The sequence below is a fragment of the Triticum urartu genome, chromosome 7A, assembly GCF_056163025.1.
Source record: "Triticum urartu cultivar PI428250 chromosome 7A, HENAU_Tu73, whole genome shotgun sequence".
NCBI classification, from domain to species: Eukaryota; Viridiplantae; Streptophyta; class Magnoliopsida; order Poales; family Poaceae; genus Triticum; species Triticum urartu.
Window position 1 is genome coordinate 722080938 of NC_141879.1, and position 20492 is coordinate 722101429.

General features: G+C 44.1%; 1 protein-coding gene, 1 long non-coding RNA gene and 1 other non-coding gene across 3 annotated transcripts; all 3 read left to right on the forward strand.

The window, feature by feature from the left end:
• The first annotated feature begins 3566 nt into the window (after window positions 1–3566).
• LOC125524778 (bidirectional sugar transporter SWEET6a-like) lies at window positions 3567–5976 on the forward strand. Its single transcript, XM_048689806.2, has 5 exons — window positions 3567–3704; window positions 3793–4009; window positions 4122–4283; window positions 5267–5386; window positions 5507–5976. Exons 1-5 carry the CDS (start codon window positions 3625–3627, stop codon window positions 5657–5659), a joined length of 732 nt encoding a protein of 243 aa, XP_048545763.1. The 5' UTR covers window positions 3567–3624; the 3' UTR covers window positions 5660–5976.
• Window positions 5977–14405: 8429 nt separating this feature from the next.
• Window positions 14406–17554, forward strand: LOC147962234 (uncharacterized). The gene is made up of 5 exons (XR_015611499.1): window positions 14406–14491; window positions 14579–14656; window positions 15314–15470; window positions 15555–16707; window positions 17380–17554. It is a non-coding gene; the product is annotated as an uncharacterized LOC147962234 (long non-coding RNA).
• Window positions 15747–15880, forward strand: LOC125526192 (small nucleolar RNA snoR80). Its single transcript, XR_007291607.2, has one exon. It is a non-coding gene; the product is annotated as a small nucleolar RNA snoR80 (small nucleolar RNA).
• Window positions 17555–20492: the final 2938 nt, after the last annotated feature.

Below are 20492 nucleotides of genomic sequence, written 5' to 3' on the forward strand. Positions count from 1 at the left end.
AGAATTATATATAGGAAGTACTCTTTCGGCCATCGGGACAAGTTTCGGGGTTATCGGTATTGTACCGGGACCACCGGAAGGGTCCCGGGGGCCCACCGGGTGGGGCCACCTGTCCCGGGGGGCCACATGGGCTGTAGGGGGTGCGCCTTGGCCTACATGGGCCAAGGGCACCAGCCCCAAGAGGCCCATGCGCCTAGGGTTTCAAGGAGGAAGAGTCCTAGGAGGGGAAGGCACCTCCTAGGTGCCTTGGGGTGGAGGGATTCCTCCCCCTTGGCCGCACCCCCTAGGAGATTGGATCTCCTAGGGCCGGCGCCCCCCCCTTGGCCCTCCTATATATAGTGGGGGAAGGAGGGCTTTCACAACACGCCTTTGGTTGCCTCCTTCTCGCTCTCCAACACCTCCTCCTCCTCCATAGTGCTTGCCGAAGCCCTAACGGAGTACTGCAGCTCCATCATCACCACGCCGTCGTGTTGCTGCTGGTGCCACCTCCCTCAACCTCTCCTTTCCCCTTGCTGGATCAAGAAGAAGGAGACGTGGCTGTTCCGTACGTGTGTTGAACACGGAGGTGCCGTCCGTTCGGTGCTAGGATCTTCGGTGATTCGAATCATGTCGAGTACGACTCTCTCATCCACGTTCTTTGAACGCTTCCACTCGCGATCTACAAGGTACGTAGATGCATCTAATCACTCGTTGCTAGATGAACTCCTAGATGGATCTTGGTGAAACCGTAGAAAATTTTTTGTTCTCTGCAACGTTCCCCAACATGTGCCTCTTCATAGCTAGACCATACTTCACAACAACCCTCTTGAATTGACCTCTTCCCCTAAATGTCATGCCTAGGCTGGAGATAGAAATTGCAGCCTTGCTATCAAATCTGGGAAATCTTGATTTCATCCTAACTGAATTTCCATGCTCATCCTCATCATAACTGTATTCCTCACTGGAATCCATGTATGGGGTGTCATTTCCTTCATCCATTTCATCTACAGGAATTATCTGTGTTGTACTTTCTTTCACTTCCTTCTCTTCATCTAGTGGCAACTTATGTCTGAGCTTTCTTAACACTTCCTTAGCATGCTTTCTGAGCTCCTCTGCCTCATCATCTTCCCCTGAGCTGTCTTCCTCTCTAGGGCACCAATCCAGATCTTCACATTCATCACTGATTTCATCTTGTGCAACATCCACTAAAGGAACATCATTTTGTTCCTTCTCTTCTCCACTTTCATGCTCCAGGTCCTCCTCAACAGAGCAATTTTCATGCTCATCCTCCCAATCAATGTCAGTGTTCTCTTCTGCCCTATCTTCTTCTGCATTTGAAACATCATTTTGTTCCTTCTCTTCTCCACTTTCAGACCCACTATCCTGTCCATCTTCAGCACCATTATCTTCATAATTCACATATACATCCACAACACCACCATCTGTAATGCACCTGTCCATGAAATGCACATTAGCATCAGTGTCCGACCTTCTCAGCCCATCTCTAAATTTTTTTCCAGGAAACAACCAGTACAGCCTGTGATTTTCAGTAAGCTCTTGAACATGGTAAGCCATCATTATGTCTGCAAGCTGATCCCTGACAGTTGCTATGGTAACAATGTCCCTCTGAATTTGTGTGACTTGTATATGACCACCAACATATGACACACACTTCCTTGACTTCTCAAATTGGCCATTGTAAAAGAAATGAATGCCTAACCAATCTAGCTCATCCATTGCTTAACCTACAGCAAGCAATGAACAATTAGAACCTAAAGACATGAGCTTTTTCTACTTTCTACAGCAACTAGAGCAGATAACAACTATAGCAACTGCAGCAAGTAGAGCGGGAAGGGGATGGGACTCACCTCAGTTCGTCTGCGCCGCCGCGGAACCAGTCTGACCCTCCCTACAGCATCGGTCGCCGCCCCGTCGACGGAGGCATCGAACTAGGGTTTGAGGAAGGGGGCAGGACAGCGGCCGTGGGAGAAGCAACACCTCGGGAAAGATTCGCCGTATGCACCGCTGCCGTAGTCGCCAACAGCACTCCGACCAGCCTTGCTCGCCTCAGATCACCGCTGCCTCGACAGGGCCAGTGACGGCGACAGAGAGAGGAGAGGAATGGGGATTTTTTTGGTTCGAATCGAACCTGTGCCGCATCTTTATCCAGGCCGACCTGACAAGAGGGCCCCACCGAGTCAAAACCACCATTGACCACTGCCACATCAGCTGCGGGTGAAGACAAACCGGCCAGGGTTTTTTTGTGTGTCCGGTTTTGGTTTGTTTAGGGGGTGGAAGAAGCCGAAAATAAGATGAGGAGGTAAAGTGAACCACCCACTTTATTCGGGGTAGTAAAATGGACTTTTTTCTTTCTCAAATACTTGTTCAATATTTTTCAAATATTTGTTCAATAGTTTTATATACATGATCAACATTTTTTGAAATACTTGTTCAACATTTTTCAAATACTTGCCCAACATGTTCAAAATATTTGTTCAAGATCTTTCAAATATTTTTTGAAGAGTGTTTTGTGTAATATATATATTTAGAATATTTTAGAGTATAAACAAAAGAAAAATAAAAGGTGCGGATGGACTAGGCCTCTGACAAGGATAAGTATCCACACAGCAAAGAAAAGTCTTCTTCCTCCTCCCGTCGGCGCCGCCGCGGATCCGCCCCGCCTCCGTTGGCATTTGGCCTGTGGAGGTGCGGAGGATCTTGGCCCCCCGCCGGCGGGAGGGACCCTGTTCTCATTTTTGCTAGACTGAACATCTTGGTTGGGGCTGTGTGGCGGCGGCGATGTCCCTTGGTAGCAATAATGTCTCCCACATCCCATCCCCGTCCCGATGGTGCGAATAGCGTTGTTGAAGGATGTGTGGAGGTGTGTCTCCGTCGGATCTCATGGAATTTGGTCGGTGCTGGTCTTTGATGGATTTATTTGGATCCAGTTTTTGTTCGTCTTCGTTCGTGTGGTTTCAGGCTTGATTTTTCCGATCTACAACTCCCTTCATCGGCGATGGTTGCTGCTCTGGTGTGCTCGTCCTTTGGGACCTTAGCACAATGACTTCCCAACTGTCTACTACAACAAGGTTTGCGCGGCTCCGATGATGGAGGGGCGATGACGGTGGCGCGCCATTGGCTCGCTCCAGTGCTTGTAGTCGTCGCTAGGTGGTCCATAGACCTGGTTGTAATTTTTATTACCTCTTGTGTTCTCTGTACTGCCATGATTGATGAATAGATTGGAAATTTCTCTCTCAAAAAAAAGAAAGAAAAAAAACTAAAATAAAAACGTGAAAGAAACAAAACAGAAACCAGGCTGGTCTTTCCAGTGCGCGTGAGCCGGCCCAACCGGGGTTCCGTTCAGCATGGGGTTCGCTCCTGTCTCGCTTACAATGCCAGACATAGGGCGCCCTTGAGATCAGGGCAACTTAGAGAGAGAGATCAAGGCTTATCCCTCCCGCCCTTTTCTCTCGGTTAGTTAATTAGTTTTGACTGAGATCAGTTGCAACGATAACTTGGGAAGCCGCCGCGCCTATATACGCTCCGCCTCCCTCTGCCCCGATCGCCCATTCGCCCCCAACCCACAACCAACCCTTCCTCCTTCCTCAAGCGCGTCAGCTCCTCCGCCCCGGCGACCCGAGCGAGATGGTTTCCGCCGACGCAGCTCGCAACGTCGTCGGTATCATCGGGAATGTCATCTCCTTCGGCCTCTTCCTCTCCCCTACGTAAGCCCCCATCCCCCCTCCTCTAATCCGCCGCCTCTTTTGTAGACAGTCTAGAGTAATCTATATTCATGGATGGTGGTTGTTGCAGGCCGGTTTTCTGGCGGATCATCAAGGCCAAGGACGTGGAGGAGTTCAAGCCGGACCCCTACCTGGCGACGCTGCTCAACTGCATGCTCTGGGTCTTCTACGGCCTCCCCATCGTCCACCCCAACAGCATCCTCGTCGTCACCATCAATGGGATCGGGCTCGTCATCGAGGGATCCTACCTCATCATCTTCTTCCTCTACTCCACCAACAACAAGCGGGTACGTACTGCCACATCCCTAAATCTAATCCCCTCGCCCGTTGGGTTTCGTCTAGATAGAACAAGATCTGGCCCTAACCCATGCCCGTGCGTGTGTGCGTTCGTGCTTGCAGCTGAAGATGATAGGCGTGCTCGCTGCCGAGGCGGCGTTCATGGTGGCCGTCGTGCTCGGCGTGCTCCTCGGTGCCCACACCCACGAGAAGCGCTCCATGATCGTCGGCATCCTCTGCGTCATCTTCGGAACCATCATGTACGCCTCCCCGCTCACCATCATGGTACGTACCTACACCCTCCTTCCTCATGAATCGATCGTACGTGTGCATGCATGCACTCTTTGATCCATGCTTTAAGCCCTTGATCCGTTTGCTCTTAATTCTGGAGGCGCAGCTGTTATTTTATTTCGTTTCATTTGTTTTGAACTTTGTTAGTTGTGTTTTAATGCATGCCGTTCTGGTCGTATAGAGTGATAATATGCATCGTTTACAAGACATGCGTGGTTAATCTGCATGCATGGATCTACTAGCTCTTTGGCCCAAGTGTCTTTGAGTGGCTAGATGAATGCATGCTGCTCACCTCACACAGTAGATGTACTCTCCACACACAAATTATTTTACGAGACAAGATGTTGCCTTGTGTACATTTTCTGTATTTTGTGGCTAGATTCACGAAGGGGTCTGGCTTCACACACCCAAGTTATTTCAGAAGATGCACACCGTTCAATTTACGTAGATCTACTTCAGACATCCAAGTTATTTCACAAGATGGTGTTTTGTGTGCACATGTTTGGTCAAAAAAGCTCAAAGGTAACGCAACCCCTGCGTGTCCTTTCCTTGTGGATCTGGACTTGCATGCCGTGTAAATAGCTATAGCCAGCCAACCAAACTTTCTGTTGCACCCGGCCGCCAAAATCTCGTGTTAGCTGTTGGAGTGACGGGTCCGCAATCGCATGGAAGAGCCGTTCATGACATGACTAAAAACATGTGATCCAGCACTTCATCACAAACGTATGTGCCAATGCCCCGAGGATGCATGCATGGATATAGTGCGTGCATGTTCTCTTTTGTTTCTTGTGATCCTTCACTCTTGCCAAACCTATGAGTTATGATGTTAATTAACCAGTGAGTTTGTGTACCTACTCATTATATTTAGATCAGGAATTCAATGAGTCAGCCTTGTTAATTACCTACGTACGTACGTGTGCTCTTATTACCTGGTGATGCAAGTACTACTAAGATAAGATTGCAATACTTGATTGCAGGGTAAGGTCATCAAGACCAAGAGTGTGGAGTACATGCCATTCACCCTGTCGCTGGTTAACTTCCTCAACGGCTGCTGCTGGTTGGCCTACGCGCTCATCAAGTTCGACCTCTACGTCACGGTCAGTACATACATACATACATACATACATACATACACACATCTCAAACAAGTATACCGATTAAACCTAGCTAGCTAGAATTTTCTGCCTCATCGATCTAACTGCCATTCATGCATGCAGATCCCCAATGGCCTCGGTGCTTTCTTCGGCCTCATGCAGCTCATCCTCTACGGCTGCTACTACAAGAGAACCCCCAAGGAGGAGAAGAGCGTCGAGCTGCCCACCAGCAACCCCGCTGGAGCCGGCAACGTCTCCGTCACCGTGGACAGATAAGCATTGGCTTGCAGCAGCAGCAGCAGCAAACTCGCCGTCGCCAAGTGATTCTGGTCCGGCCGGCGGCCGAGATTTTAGCCCTAAACATTTTGAGTAGTTAAATTCCGGATGATCGACGCTTCAACAAGTGTGGTGTGCTAGTCTTTGTTATAATTAGCTAGTCTTGATCGAGTGTGCGTTTCGTGGTGTGCCCTCGTGCAACTTAGAACTATATTCGTGCAGAGGAGCAGACTGGAACTTAATATATGTAGCCGAGTTGTCCCGAATAATAATTACACCACGCTTGTAACGTATGTGTACACTCGATCGGAATCTATTCTTACGCGATGATACAATATGTTTATGAATTATTTCTGCGAGGCTCAGTTGTTAAGACCGTTCGTTGTTGTGGAACCACATTTTTCTAACGTCTGCTTCCCTTAACACCACCACCATGCTGTCTTGGGAACGTGACGGCAACCCTGTCGCTGAGCCACGATAATCTGTGAAAAACGACGTCTACAAGTAATTTTACAGGGATCTCGTGTTTTTTTGTTTTAGAGAAAAAGTGCTACAGCCTTGTATTACCAAAAACAAGATTTTTTTGCTTGTTGGCATTTTTTGTGTGTGTGTACATTTTGTGCGGATCTCCTGATTTTGTACTTGAATTTTGGTTGTCATTGCTCATTTAGACAGACAAATACCGAATGCGTGTGATGCTCCTTTAGCGTTTAAGCACAAAAACCTAGATTGCCTTTTTTTTAACCCCCAAAGCGTAAACAATAGCTCTAAGGTATTTTATATTAACGTAAATCAACACACACACACACACACACGCACGCACGCGCACACACACACACACACACACACATTCATTACACTTCAGATAGTATTTTCTTTTTTCTTTTGAGCATCTTTCTGTTATTAACTCTATCATGAAAGAGCAACCAGACGAAGATTTTCTTTCTGGGCCTGCTAACACTCTTTTGGGCCATTTAAAGATAATTTGAGCATCGTGTTGACCTTTCATCTTGTTGTACATTTTGATAGAAGAGTATCTTGCTCCAAACCAAGGATAAATCCATTTGCCCATAGCATGGCCACTGAATTTATGAAGAATAAGATCCTGAAGCTCATTGGAACGATTGAATGTCTGGGTAGCTGGAGTCTGAAAATTGTCTGCTAACTCTCAAAGGAGTGCATCTCAGCTAATGTGATATGGTCATTTGTAAGCATAGGAACGTAGTTCTGGCTAATTTTGCACAGCTCGAGCAAAGAGTCATGCCATAACAACACAAAGTCACTAGATCCAACTACACATGATGACATCGAGCAACTTGCTTGAATGTTGGTAGATGTTTAAGACGAGATTTTCACCAAGATTTTTCCCCATGGAGAAGATTGTCATTCCAAGTTGTTATAAGAGCCCTCCAGAGGCCCCAACCGATGGCGCAAACTCAAAATTATTGATCCTTCTAGGGCAAAAATTTCTCAGATATGAACTATAAAAATATATTCTCTCTTAGTTTCCTACAAACAGTGAATGGTACACCTTCATTCTTCAGTTTTGTTTGTTAGAGACAATCACTCAGCACTATTATTAATACCTCTAATATTCCAGTTAAGAATGTTCCAAAGTCCATTGACGAGAATATAGATTCAAGATTTTCTCTAATATAACAACATCATAGAAACTGCATTAAACTGAGAGTTTGACAACTCTAAGTGTCATCTCTTAACGATGCCTCTAACTAGAACAAATAGAGTACGGAATATATATTCTAATGTCGTGTATGTAAGGAAAGTGTCCTTCCGCTCCCGAGCTCAAATGAGCTCGGTGAAGAGTATAATATAAAAAATTCAAAACACATTCAAACAATATGATTTTTTTGTGACAAGCACTGCCAAAAGCTTCAAGTGCTTGCAAAAATTCGTTATGGAATCACATTCCTTTAAGGTGTGGCAAAAACAACAAAATCAGTGCTTCAAAATGCTTTTGAAAGTAGCACTTTTAGAGTATCGATTTTTTTGCCACGCCTTCTAGGAATGTAATTTCATGAGGAACTTTTGCAAGTACTTGAAACCCTTGTCAATGTTTCTCACAAAAAGACTTCAGATTTTTTTACTGTTCACCGAGCTCATTTGAGCTCGGGCTGAGAAACTCTATGTCGTGTATATAACACATTTTTTACTGTTCACATCAGTTTGATTCACATCTTCGCCAAGGTTCTTGCACTGTGGCTTGCTCCCCGGATGCGGGAAATCGTTTCAACGAACCAGAGCGCATTCATCGCTGGCAGATGCGTGCACGATAACTTCGTTCTCGTGCAGCAGACGGCAAGGCTACTCCATAACATCAAGGCACCGCGCGTTCTCCTCAAGCTCGACATCGCGAAAGCATTCGATACCGTTGCCTGGTCCTTCCTGCTTGAGACCTTGACCCGCCTTGGCTTTGGCCGTCGTTGGTGCAAGTGGATCTCCATCCTGACATCCACGGCCTCCACGCGCGTCCTAATCAACGGCAACCCCGGGCTGCCTGTGGATCATGCCTGCGGACTTCGACAAGGCGATCCCATCTCCCCCATGCTCTTCGCTATTGTCATCGACTCGCTCAACTCACTGCTACAGCACGTTGTTTCCGTAGGCATCCTGCAACGGCTCACCACCCGTCATGCCGCCTCGAGCATCTCTCTCTTTGCTGACGATGTCATCATCTTCTGTCACCCCGACCCCCCTGAGCTTGCCTCCATCCGGGAGTTGCTACGTATCTTTGGGGATGCTTCCGGCTTGTGCACCAACTTCTCTAAGTGCTCCGTTGTCGCCATCCAATGCGGCAATGAGGTTGCCGCCGCGATCACCACTGAGCTCTCGTGTACTATCGCCGCCTTCCCCATCACATACCTCGGGTTGCCGCTATCCATCCGCAAGTGTCACGCGTCTGCTCTCGTGTCCCTGGTCGAGCGGCTGGCCAAGAAACTAGCAACTTGGAAGGCCACTCTCCTTTCACGGGGCGAGCGACTGGCCCTGGTTAGGGATGGCAATTTTATCCATGGATTTGGATACCCATGGATACCCGACCCGGTTGGGCAAGGGTATGGAGCACATTTCTGCCCATGGGTCCGTGGATATGGATACCCACGAACATCCGGGTTGGGCACGGTTATAGTTTGTGCTCCATGGATATCCAATGGATACCCGTACGTCATGTGAGGCCATATGCCAGTGATAGTAGAAAGAGCGAATCAATGGGAAATGGCTGGCAATATGCAACTGGTGCCATAAGCTATATGCTGCAGAATCAACCTCTAGTATGTCACACTTAAGGACTCACCGCACTACAAGAAATATGTCAACTTATGACCTTCTGTCAGTGACCCTCAAAGAATTGGTCATAAATTTATGACCATTTTAGACCAATTGGTCAAAAACTGTTCAGGGGGCTCCAAACCCTAAACCATTGCGACCATTTTGGTCAGAAAGGTCGTAATTTCCTTACACGAAATGGTCACAAAGCAAACAGTGCTAGTCCGCTGCCTTATTTCTAGTTGTTAATGACCAATATAGATGGTCATAGCCTTGTAGATTGTGGTGGGTTGTGATGACTAGGCGCCATCTCATCAGTTTTGCTTATGTGTCATGTCCATGTGGCAGTTTTTGCCCTAGGTTGTGAAGCAACCTATATTTCTATCATTCCCAAAATTCCCAAAAAAATCTCATAAATTCTTTGGGGCATATCTTCATCAAATATGTAAAAATCCTTCCTTGCCTAGTTCAAAACTAATTCAACAATATTCATTTTCCTATTCTGTTCACAACAACACTTTATGAAGGAAGTGCTATTTATATATACTTGATTGCCCTCGGAATTTTTGGGCACTCTTTCTATCCAAATCATTACCGCATGACAAAATTCAGCTCCATTTGCCTAGCAAATTTTCCTCGGCAAATTTCCAAAGTTTTTGTCCACTTAGAAGCATTGTGAAGGAAGTACCTTTTTTATATCTCTAAATGACATGAAATTTATACAGTTCCTTCATATGCCCAAATTATCACCCTCCTCCAAATTGCAGCTCAGTCAAATCATCTATGTGAGCCCAGGTTCAATTTATATTTTATGGCCAAATTGGCACGTTGCAAAGCAAGTGTTATATAGACCCCTCCTATTACCCTCAAACTTTTCGGGCACTCTTCCATAACCAAATAATTGCCACATGATAATATTCAGCTCAATTTTCCTAGTAAATCTTTCTCGGGAAATTTCCAAATTTTCTACCTCGAGAGAAGCTTTGTGAAGTAAGTACTAGCTAGGCTTACCCAAATGTTCTAAAAATTTACCAGCGCATGACCATACCAAAGTAACTTACCTACACCAATTTTGAGCTCATTTCATTCATCCAATCTCTCTCACTAGTTTTCCCAAGTTTTTGTCCATAGAAGAGCATTGTGAAGGAAGTACTACTTTGACATGTCCAAATGGTATCAATTTTCTACAATGCTTTCATATGCCCAAATAACCATCCTCCACAAAATTTCAGCTCACTCCATTCATTATTTTGAGCCCAGCTTCAACATTCATATTTTTGTCCAGCGTGGTACTTTGCAAAGCAAGTACCACCTAGGATCCTCCTTTTGAGCTAAAAATTTCTGAAGACATTCTCCTTAGTAGATGATCATCCTCAGCCAAAACTCACGCCCATTGGCCATGTGCATTTCCCGTACCGCTAATCAAACACTTGGCTGCTAATTCATGTTTGAGCATCGATCGGTCTCCTCGTGAGAATCTTATGTTGTAATTTTCTTCTTAGCACCAACCTGGGGAGTGCCCAACCCACTAGACATGCCTAGGCCGCCCAGAACACATGGCAACATTACAGTCACGCGGTGACCACGCGACGGGCATGCGAGTTTACGCGCTCTAGAGTTGGGGCCCTCGGCCACCGCCCAAACCTCGACGTATCGCCACCAAACCATGTATTTATGACTAAATAGGTCCTTATGTAACTATAATGATTTTTGGAAAAAATAAATAGCAAACTATGAGGCAGCTGCAGTTCAAATTTGACCCGCTTCCAACTAAATCGGCGGAAATTTGTCCTTTTCACGAGAGGTGGATCAAAAATTTTTACACCCAACCATTTTGTCAATTGTGCATTAAATATGGCCTAGTATTTTATAAAAATGATTTGGTCCAATTTTGCAACAATTATTTGGTAGTTCCTTCACAAAAAAACCTCCTTTCGGGCACTCAAAAAATGGAAAATGGTTTTTTCGTCCAACGAAAATGAAAACTTCCTTAGGAAACATTGTCTGCCATTCCAATATGCACCCTTGTGCACAATATGAGATCATTTGAACAAACTATGCCATGAATGTGGCCATAAGATTGATCATTTGGCTTGAAAGCCATTGATCTCCACATATGATAGCTCGTTTCTAAGAACACTTTTTTAAAATAATTGCCATATTACAGGTTTGTTATTTTTCCTGGGAACTTGGCCACAAATAATGACACAATGCGAAGGTTTCCCAATTTTTTGATTTTTTTGAATTTTTTATGCCCATTTCAAAATGCGGTCAAAACGGCGAGAATGACCGTTCCTAGCTAGTGGTTGAATCTTGGGATTTTTTTTGGTGTTTCTATGATTAAATAGGTACTTATGTAACTAGAAATGATTTTTGGAAAAAAAATAAATAGAAAACTATGAGGCAGCTGCAGTTCAAATTTGACCCGCTTCCTATTGAATCGACGGAAATTTGTCTTTTTCACGAGAGAAGGATCAAAACTTTTTACACCCAACCATTTTGTCAATTGTGCATTAAATATGTACTAGTATTTTAGAAAATCGATTTGGTCCAATTTTGCAACAAATATATGGTAGGTCCTTCACAAAAAAACTCATTTCGGGCACTCGAAAAATGGAAAATGTATTTTCCGTGCAAAGAAAATGAAAACTCCCTTAGGCAACATTGTTTAGAATTCCAAGATGCACCATTGTGCACAATATGAGATCATTCGAACAAACTATGTCATGAATGTGGCCATAAAATTGATCATTTGGCTTGAAAACAATGAATCTTCACACTAGATAGCTTGTTTTCGAGAACACCTTTTTAAAATAATTGTCGTATTACAAGTTTATTATTTTTCCTGGTAACTTGGTCACATATAATGACGCAATGCGAAGGTTTTCCAATTTTTTGATTTATTTTGAATTTTTTATGCCCGTTTCAAAATACGGTCAAAACGGCGGGCTTGACCGTTCCTAGCTAGTGGTTGAATCTTGGAATTTTTTTGGTGTTTCTATGATTAAATAGATACTTATGTACCTAGAAATGATTTTCGCAAAAAATAAAGAGCAAACTACGATGCAGCTACAGTTCAAATTTGACCCGCTTCCAGCTGAATCGGCGGAAATTTGTGTTTTTCACCAGAGGTGAATCAAGGCTTTTTACACCCAACCATTGTGTAAATTGTGCATTAAACATGTCCTAGTATTTTATAAAATCGATTTGGTCCATTTTTGCAACAATTATTTGGTAGGTTATTCACAAAAAAACCTCATTTTGGGCACTTGAAAAATGGAAAATGACTTTTTCGTCCAAAGAAAATGAAAATTTCCTTAGGCAACATTGTTTGCCATTCCAATATGCACCCTTTTTGCACAATATGAGATCATTTTAACAAACTATGCCATGAATGTGGCCATAAGATTGATCATTTGGCTTGAAAGCCATGAATCTTCACACTTATAGCTCATTTCTGAGAAAACTTTTTTAAACAAATTGTCGTATTACAAGTTTATTATTTTTCTCGATAACTTGATCACATATGATGACACAATGCGAAGGTTTTCCAATTTTTTGATTTTTTTTTGAATTTTTATGCCCGTTTCAAAATGCAGTCGAAACGGCGGGCTTGACCGTTCCTAGCTAGTTGTTGAATCTTGGAAACCTTTTGATGTCTCTGATTAAATAGATATTTATGTACCTAGAAATGATTTTTGGAAAAAATAAAGAGCAAACTATGAGGCAGCTATAGTTCAAATTTGACCCGCTTCCTGCTGAATCGGCGGAAATTTGTCTTTTTCACCAGAGCTGGATCAAGACTTTTGACACCCAACCATTTGGTCAATTGTGCATTAAACATGGCCTAGTATCTTAGAAAACTGATTTGGTGCAATTTTACAACAAATATATGGTAGGTCATTCACACAAGAAACTTATTTTGGGCACTCGAAAAATGGAAAATGAATTTGGCATGTTGCATCCTTGGTAGTGAGCAATTTGCGGGGGAGGCTCTGGAAGTGCTGGAACCGACAATATGGATTGCTAGAACTGTTGATTCAGGATGCTTCATCCCGGCGGTGAGCAGCCTCAGGGAGGTGCTAGAACTGGCGAATGCTACAACTAGAGAACGTCGGGGTGATGCTGACTGTGAGGCGCCAGACTGCGCTTGTGCGCGACGGCGCAACAGCGGGAGGGTCAACGATGTGTTCTATCTAATAAGAACGAGCAAGATAGGAAAGAAAATATAACTTCAGGGGTGAATCAAATGGTTATATACGAAAACATCGTAGGGGCGCCAGGCGAGCGACCCAAATTTAGACCGATTGACCGGCGCCTAACAGCCGCCTTTTGGAAAATGGTGTGGTTAAATTTTGCAACACCGATTTGTAGGCATTTAAAAAAAATCAGAGATTTGGGTCCAAAATTTGGATACTTGAGCGCGAGCCAGCCAACCAATGAGAAGCGAGGAACCACATCCACGCGGATCACCAAGTTGGACATGATCTGAGCCATCCATCATGCGCCCATCCAACGGTGGATATTGTCCTGAAATACCAAAACCCTAACCCACCTACCCACCTACCCTTTCCTTCTCCAGATCCGATCGAGGCTACCGCGCCTTCCTCTCCCTCGCCGCCATCCCCACCCACCACCGCTGCCCCCACCCATCGCCAACCTCGTCTCCGCCATCCCCTTCCCCTCGCCTTCATCCCCCATATCCACTAGTCTCGATCCGGCGTGTGTGCGTGCCGGCGCGGGCGTGCCTCGATTCGATCCAGCGCCTTCCTCCCTCCATCCCTTGGCGTGTGTGCCGGCGCGGGTGCCATGTGGGCAGCTCCAACACGACCACGACCACGAGCGGCGGCGGCGGCGGAGGGAAGGACAAGGCGAAGGGCTCTACGGTCTCCTTCACGGAGGGCGAGGAGGTGCTCGCCTACCACGGCCCACTCCTCTACGAGGCCAAGGTTCCCCTCCCCTTCCCTTCCCCCTCTCTCCCCACCTCCCATTCCGTTCTAGGGTTCGCCCGCCGCTGCGTCGGCTCCCCGAAGCTTCTCTGTTACATTTTTTTTCAGTCGCGGCTAGGGTTTCGAGTAGGGCCGTCGGAGCAGGCGAGGGTTCATGGAGTTGTAATCCGAGGGTGTATCACATCGGATGGCACAACACTCTTTTTTTCTTCAGATAAGAAAGAAACACAGCGCCGTTCCTCCTCTGCACCTCCCAGATTTTTACATTTAGGGCATAATTTTTAAATTTAGAGCGCACATGAGGACACTAGTTTGTGAGCATCCCAGTATCAGACCATAATTAGCACCAGGTGAATTATTCTCTTGGACTATGGGTACTTCATGTAGTAAGTAACAAGGAGTGGGAGATGGGACTATGATTAGCACCTGAAGGCTTTATGACATTTACCAGTTGCACACCTGCAATTCTTCCTTTAGTAATACCGACTTTGTTCTGTCTGCAGCCTGTCGCCTTCCTCCACGGTGGTCCTGGGATGGCACTTCGCCCGACAACTGTGGGTTCTTCGATCCGGAGTTCTACATGATCGTGCTGTTCGACCAGGTTGGTTTCGTTTTGATCCCCTCATGTGTTTGTTCACCGGTGTTCCTAGGAGATCGCGGTGCTTAATCTGCTTGTGTTTGATTGAAGAAAGGCGCTGGAAGAGCACTCCCCATGCTTTGTCTAGAGGAGAACACCACCTGGGACTTGGTGGCTGACATTGAGAAGGTCAGGCAGCACATCGACATTCCAGAGTGGCAGGCAACTGCAAATACATCTTCTTTTGTCAACTGCAACATATACCCTGCTGTAAAGAAACCACTTGAAGAAAATATTTAAGAGAGCAGGGCAGTTCGTGTAGATTTTCTTGCATTTGTACATAGCTATTGATCATGAATGTTGCAATGCAAGTTATTAAAAGAATGATGATACCTCTTAATGCCTTGTCTTTTCAGAAACTAGCTAGCTAGTCAAGCATTTCTTTTCAAGTTTGATACTAGTGTTATTGTTGGAGATATATAGTGGAAAACAACATCCACAGTGGTATAGATTGTTCCAGTCCATGACATTCGGGTGCAAATTGGCACATAGCACAAATCTTCAGAGATTTGAGCATACTCCTACCAAATCTTGTACTATATGGCATATCATTAATGTAGGTTTAATATAGTTCTAGCAGATTTAGGCAAATAGTAGTATATCTTATCTAACTGGACTGGGTGCTCTCTTTTATATATGGAATGATATCAATGTAGGTTCAATTGGGTTATCTGTAGATTTTCCATCTTCTGCATTATTCAGATTATTTTACCTTACCTTGTTTGAACCAAGAATCTGAGCAAAATAGGTAACTGTCAACTCAAGGATTTGAATTTATTTTGGCAGGCACCAATTGGCCAATGAGATGAAGGAGCTGAAGGAGATCCACATGGAGGACACCGAAGAGGAGGAAATGCATGACATCGACAGCTGCGACTTCGGCAACTCCCTTGCGGTTGTTGAATATGTGGATGAAATTTACAGCTTCTACAGAAGGACCGAGGTAATTATCTTCTTGGAACCCCGGTCAAGTTATCTAGTACAGAGTTGTGTGTCTGAACTGACCTGGCGAACTCACCCAATGCAGGTCCACTATAAGTTTGAGCTACTGGGTGAAATTTTATTCCTTACTGTCAACATCATTGATAGATACCTGGCCCGGGAAAATGTCGCTAGGAAGAAGCTGCTGCTGTTGCTGTTGCAGGTTTATGGCACTTGCAGGGACAACACAAATTCCATCTATTTTTTTGTTCTTTGTTTTGATTGATGTGCGTTCATTACCAATTTCTGAGGATGATTTGTGTTCCTCATGGAGATTAGTCTCGGACGCTACAAGCTATTCTCTGTTGTGTGGTATATCCTGATTGGTGGCATTCTATGTGCCAACTTATCCTGGAAACGACACATACATTCATATGCAGTCCTCTGTTATTTTTCTTTTCTCTGTGTTAAATGATCTAAATGTGTGGACCAAATGATCTCATAGTTTAAATGCACCATAGTTTTGCATAACCTCAGTACATTTACATGCACACGCATACACATTTGACTGCTGAGTATTTGAATTATTGGAATGTGGGGGTTGGTCTGTTTATTCCCATGTTCTTAAGTTTTGTGTATTTAGACTGTAACTCTTAAGATATCATTGTAGCTATAAGTAGACTGCAAGTTACCAGCAGATTGTGATGGCAGTCTAATTATCACTTTAATTTTCTCCCAAATGACTACAAGTGGACTGTACATTGTGACACCACTGATGCCAGACCTACAAACAGTAGTTTGATGGATTTGTAGGGTTTTTTGGGCTGTGGTATTACGATAGTTTTAGCTCACATGTTTGAAACCAGGTCCAGTTCCAACCCGATTAGGATTGGCCTTTTAGCAGCATGGATTTACCAAGTTGGGATGTTGGGATAGTTGGATTCCTATTGTCTCTTGTAGCACCAAATGCTAGTATGTTTTTTACTAAAGTCATCAGATAGTTAACTCACTGTGAGATGTCCACACTTGTTTTGTTAACAAACATGAACTGTTGAGTCATCTATTCCTGGCTGTTGCTTTTGTTCAGTATATACGTGTGCTTTCTGTTCTTTTGTTCTATTCATTGTGTGAGTACAGTTTCTTGTTGGCACCAAGGTGTTTGAGATGGTCTTCCTGTTGGTGCATGAGGAAGAGGAAGTGAAGTCATTGATTTGTCCACCGAGGAAGAGGAAGCGTGAAGTCTTTGATTTGTCCAGAGGGTAAGTCCTCGGTCTGTCCCACTCTTCCTTTGCTATGTGATTGTGACCTCCATGTGTTATCTACTTATCTGGACACTTTGGTTCATATACTATTCTTGTGATTTTCCAATGCTATGTCAAAAAATGAATCTGTAACCTTTAATGAATTCAATGTATGATCGTGATGAGAACGAATGAATGAATGATATCATACCAACTTGTTTTTGCCCTTGATCAGTATCATTTGTGGTAGCTCCTAAGCAACATGATCTTTTTCTTGCTCCGAGATCCCAAGTGTGGTGTTGTAATTTTGTTGTGCTTGATTGATGTCCTGCTAGCTGCTACTGTTAATTGTTACTGTCATGATGTTAACACTGCTTAGAATATGTTATGCACCTTAATTCTAGTAGTATTTGTTGTCAAAAGCATGATTGTATTGTGAGCCATCAATTTCTTGGAGTCTTCTTAGAGCTTGCTGGTATTTACTGTTTTCCACCAATATAATATTTGCTAATATTTACTCATGGTTGCTACTGTTATCCGTGCCCTCATGCATTAGGATCGACCCCTAGCTGCTTGTGTATTTGTTTATTATTCTGTTCAATATTCTTTTCCTAGCTGTTGTATGTTTGAGGATATTGCTTTCATTCTGAATTCATAGCCATGATAATGATCGTTTCCTGTCTTTTACAGGAGCTCCAGGCTCAAGAAGTTGGAAAAAGGGAACGCTTCATCTTTGCAGCTAATTATATGTTCCTGGATGATGTGAATGGCTGTTATAGTATTTCATAGCAGCACTTTTGTAGTTGTTCTAAATTCCTGGATGATGTGAACTATGGCATGATTGTAATATATATAATATACTCATTTTGGTCGCCATTTATGAAAATTTGTGTGATTGGGGCTCTCTGGACCAAAATACTGGTTACTTTATTGTTGATACTTTATTGTTGATATGTCGGAAATGGAACATATACTATTTGGGCCCTAAAAAGGCCACAAATCAAACAATGAACAAAAGGCGATGGCCAAGTAAATAAAAAGGCTTAGGCCCAAAAACGAAATAGATCACAAAAAGGCCATGATCCATGAAATAAAAAGGCCAAATTGTTGGGCCAGGCCCATGTAGCTAGAGAAAATTAATAGAGAAAATATATAGTAAAAATGCTGAATTTTTGGGCTAGGCCCATGTAAAAAATCGAATTGGACCGGGCTGAATCTTGTGCCACGTCAGATTGCCACGCTAGATGCCTACGTGGCCTGGGGAGGTTGCTAGTGACCAAAACGTCACAGTAGACGTATTTTGGTCATAAACGTCTACGACCATTCCAGAAGAAAGGTCGCTATAGTCAGTTTATGATGGCCAGCTTTTGACCTTATGTTTTTGGTCACAAAAAGGTCACAAATGGAAATTTGTGACCATTCAGTTACCAATTGTAGGATCGAAAGTATGTCTAGAGGGGGGTGATTAGACTACTTGACCAAATAAAAACTTAACCTTTTCCCAATTTTAGTTCTTGGCAGATTTTAGCTATTTTAGGACAAGTCAAGCAATCATCACACAATTCAAGCAAGCATGCAAAGAGTATATTGGCAGCGGAAAGTAAAGCATGCAACTTGCAAGAATGTAAAGGGAAGGGTTTGGAGAATTCAAACGCAATTGGAGACACGGATGTTTTTCCCGTGGTTCGGATAGGTGGTGCTATCCTACATCCACGTTGATGGAGACTTCAACCCACAAAGGGTAACGGTTGCGCGAGTCCACACAGGGCTCCACCCACAAGGGTAACGGTTGCGCGAGTCCACACAGGGCTCCACCCACGAAGGGTCCACGAAGAAGCAACCACCCACAAAGGGTCCACGAAGAAGCAACCTTGTCTATCCCACCATCGCCATCGCCCACACAGGACTTGCCTCACTAGCGGTAGATCTTCACGAAGTAGGCGATCTCCTTGCCCTTACAAACTCCTTGGTTCAACTCCACAATCTTGTCGGAGGCTCCCAAGTGACACCTAGCCAATCTAGGAGACACCACTCTCCAAGAAGTAACAAATGGTGTGTAGGTAATGAACTCCTTGCTCTTGTGCTTCAAATGATAGTCTCCCCAACACTCAACTCTCTCTCTCATAGGATTTGGATTTGGTGGAAAGAAGATTTGAGTGGAAAGCAACTTGGGGAAGGCTAGAGATCAAGATTCATATGGTAGGAATGGAATATCTTGGTCTCAACACATGAGTAGGTGGTTCTCTCTCAGAACATATGAGTTGGAATGGTGTATGTGTTCTGATGGCTCTCTCTCCGAATGAAGAGGAGGTGGAGGGGTATATATAGCCTCCACACAAAATCCAACCGTTACACATAGTTTTCCAATCTCGGTGGGACCGAATCAACAAACTCGGTCGGACCGAAAATGTAAACCTAGTGACCGTTAGAGATTTTCGGTGGGACTGACATGCAACTCGGTAGGACCGATATGGTTAGGGTTTGGGCATAACGTAATCTCGGTGAGACCGATTACACAAACTCGGTGAGACCGAATTTGGTAATTAGCTAACCAGAGAGTTGGTCAGGCAAACTCGGTGGGACCGATTTGCTCTTCCGGTGAGACCGAAAAGTTACAAAGGGGAAACACTGAATTTACATTGCAATCTCGGTGGGACCGATTCGCTCTTTCGGTGAGACCGAAAAGTTACGAAAGGGAAACAGAGAGTTTGCAATCCCATCTCGGTGAGACCGAGATCCCTATCGGTAGAACCGAATTGCTAGGGTTTGGCAGTGGCTTATGACAAGTGAAACTCAGTGGCGCCGGATAGGAAGAATCGGTAGGACCGAGTTTGGCTTAGGGTTTAGGTCATATGTGGATATGGGAAAGTAGTTGAGGGTTTTGGAGCATATCACTAAGCACATGAAGCAAGAGGCTCATTAAGCAACACCTCATCCCTCCTTGATAGTATTGGCTTTTCCTAAAGACTCAATGTGATCTTGGATCACTAAAATATAAAATGAAGAGTCTTGAGCTTTTGAGCTTGAGCCAATCCTTTGTCCTTAGCATTTTGAGGGTTCCACTTTCACATCCACGCCATGCCAATCATTGAGCTTTCCTGAAATAATCATCTTGGAATAGCATTAGCTCAATGAGCTATATGTTGTTATGAATTACCAAAACCACATAGGGATAGTTGCACTTTCAATCTCCCCCTTTTTGGTAATTGATGACAACATATAGATCAAAGCTTCGACAAATGATAATAAGCATGAAATATATCGTCGCTTTGAGAAGTATGTGATAAGTAAGAGCTCCCCCTAAGTTTGTGCATATTTAAAATTTGCTTTGGACTACAAATGCACAAGGAGTTAGAGTCATGGGTTACTCTTCCATGTCACATACATCTTGGTGGAGCGCTTAAAATGATAAGAATGAAATACATGCACTCATCACCAAGAATAGTGAATGATCACATCGGATAGATAGGATAATAGCATTAAGCAAACATTAAGTGTAGCTTATGATCAAACACATGATCATCAATGTCTCACAAGCAATGACATAGTATCTCAAGCACTCAAAAGCAAACAAGTTCGAAAAACCACCAAATAAAGCAAGAGAGAAAAGCAACACTCTCTCTCTCTCGAAGCCTATGATCTATACATTTTTCTCCCCCTTGGGCAACAAGTTACCAAAAAGTTCCTAGAAAATGCATAGTGCTAGATCGACGCTCAGGCTTGATCTTCAGGTGGTGGTGGAGTCCGGATCACTCCAAGGACGAAGGCTTCTGTAGACGTTGGAGTTGGAGCTGAAGTAGATG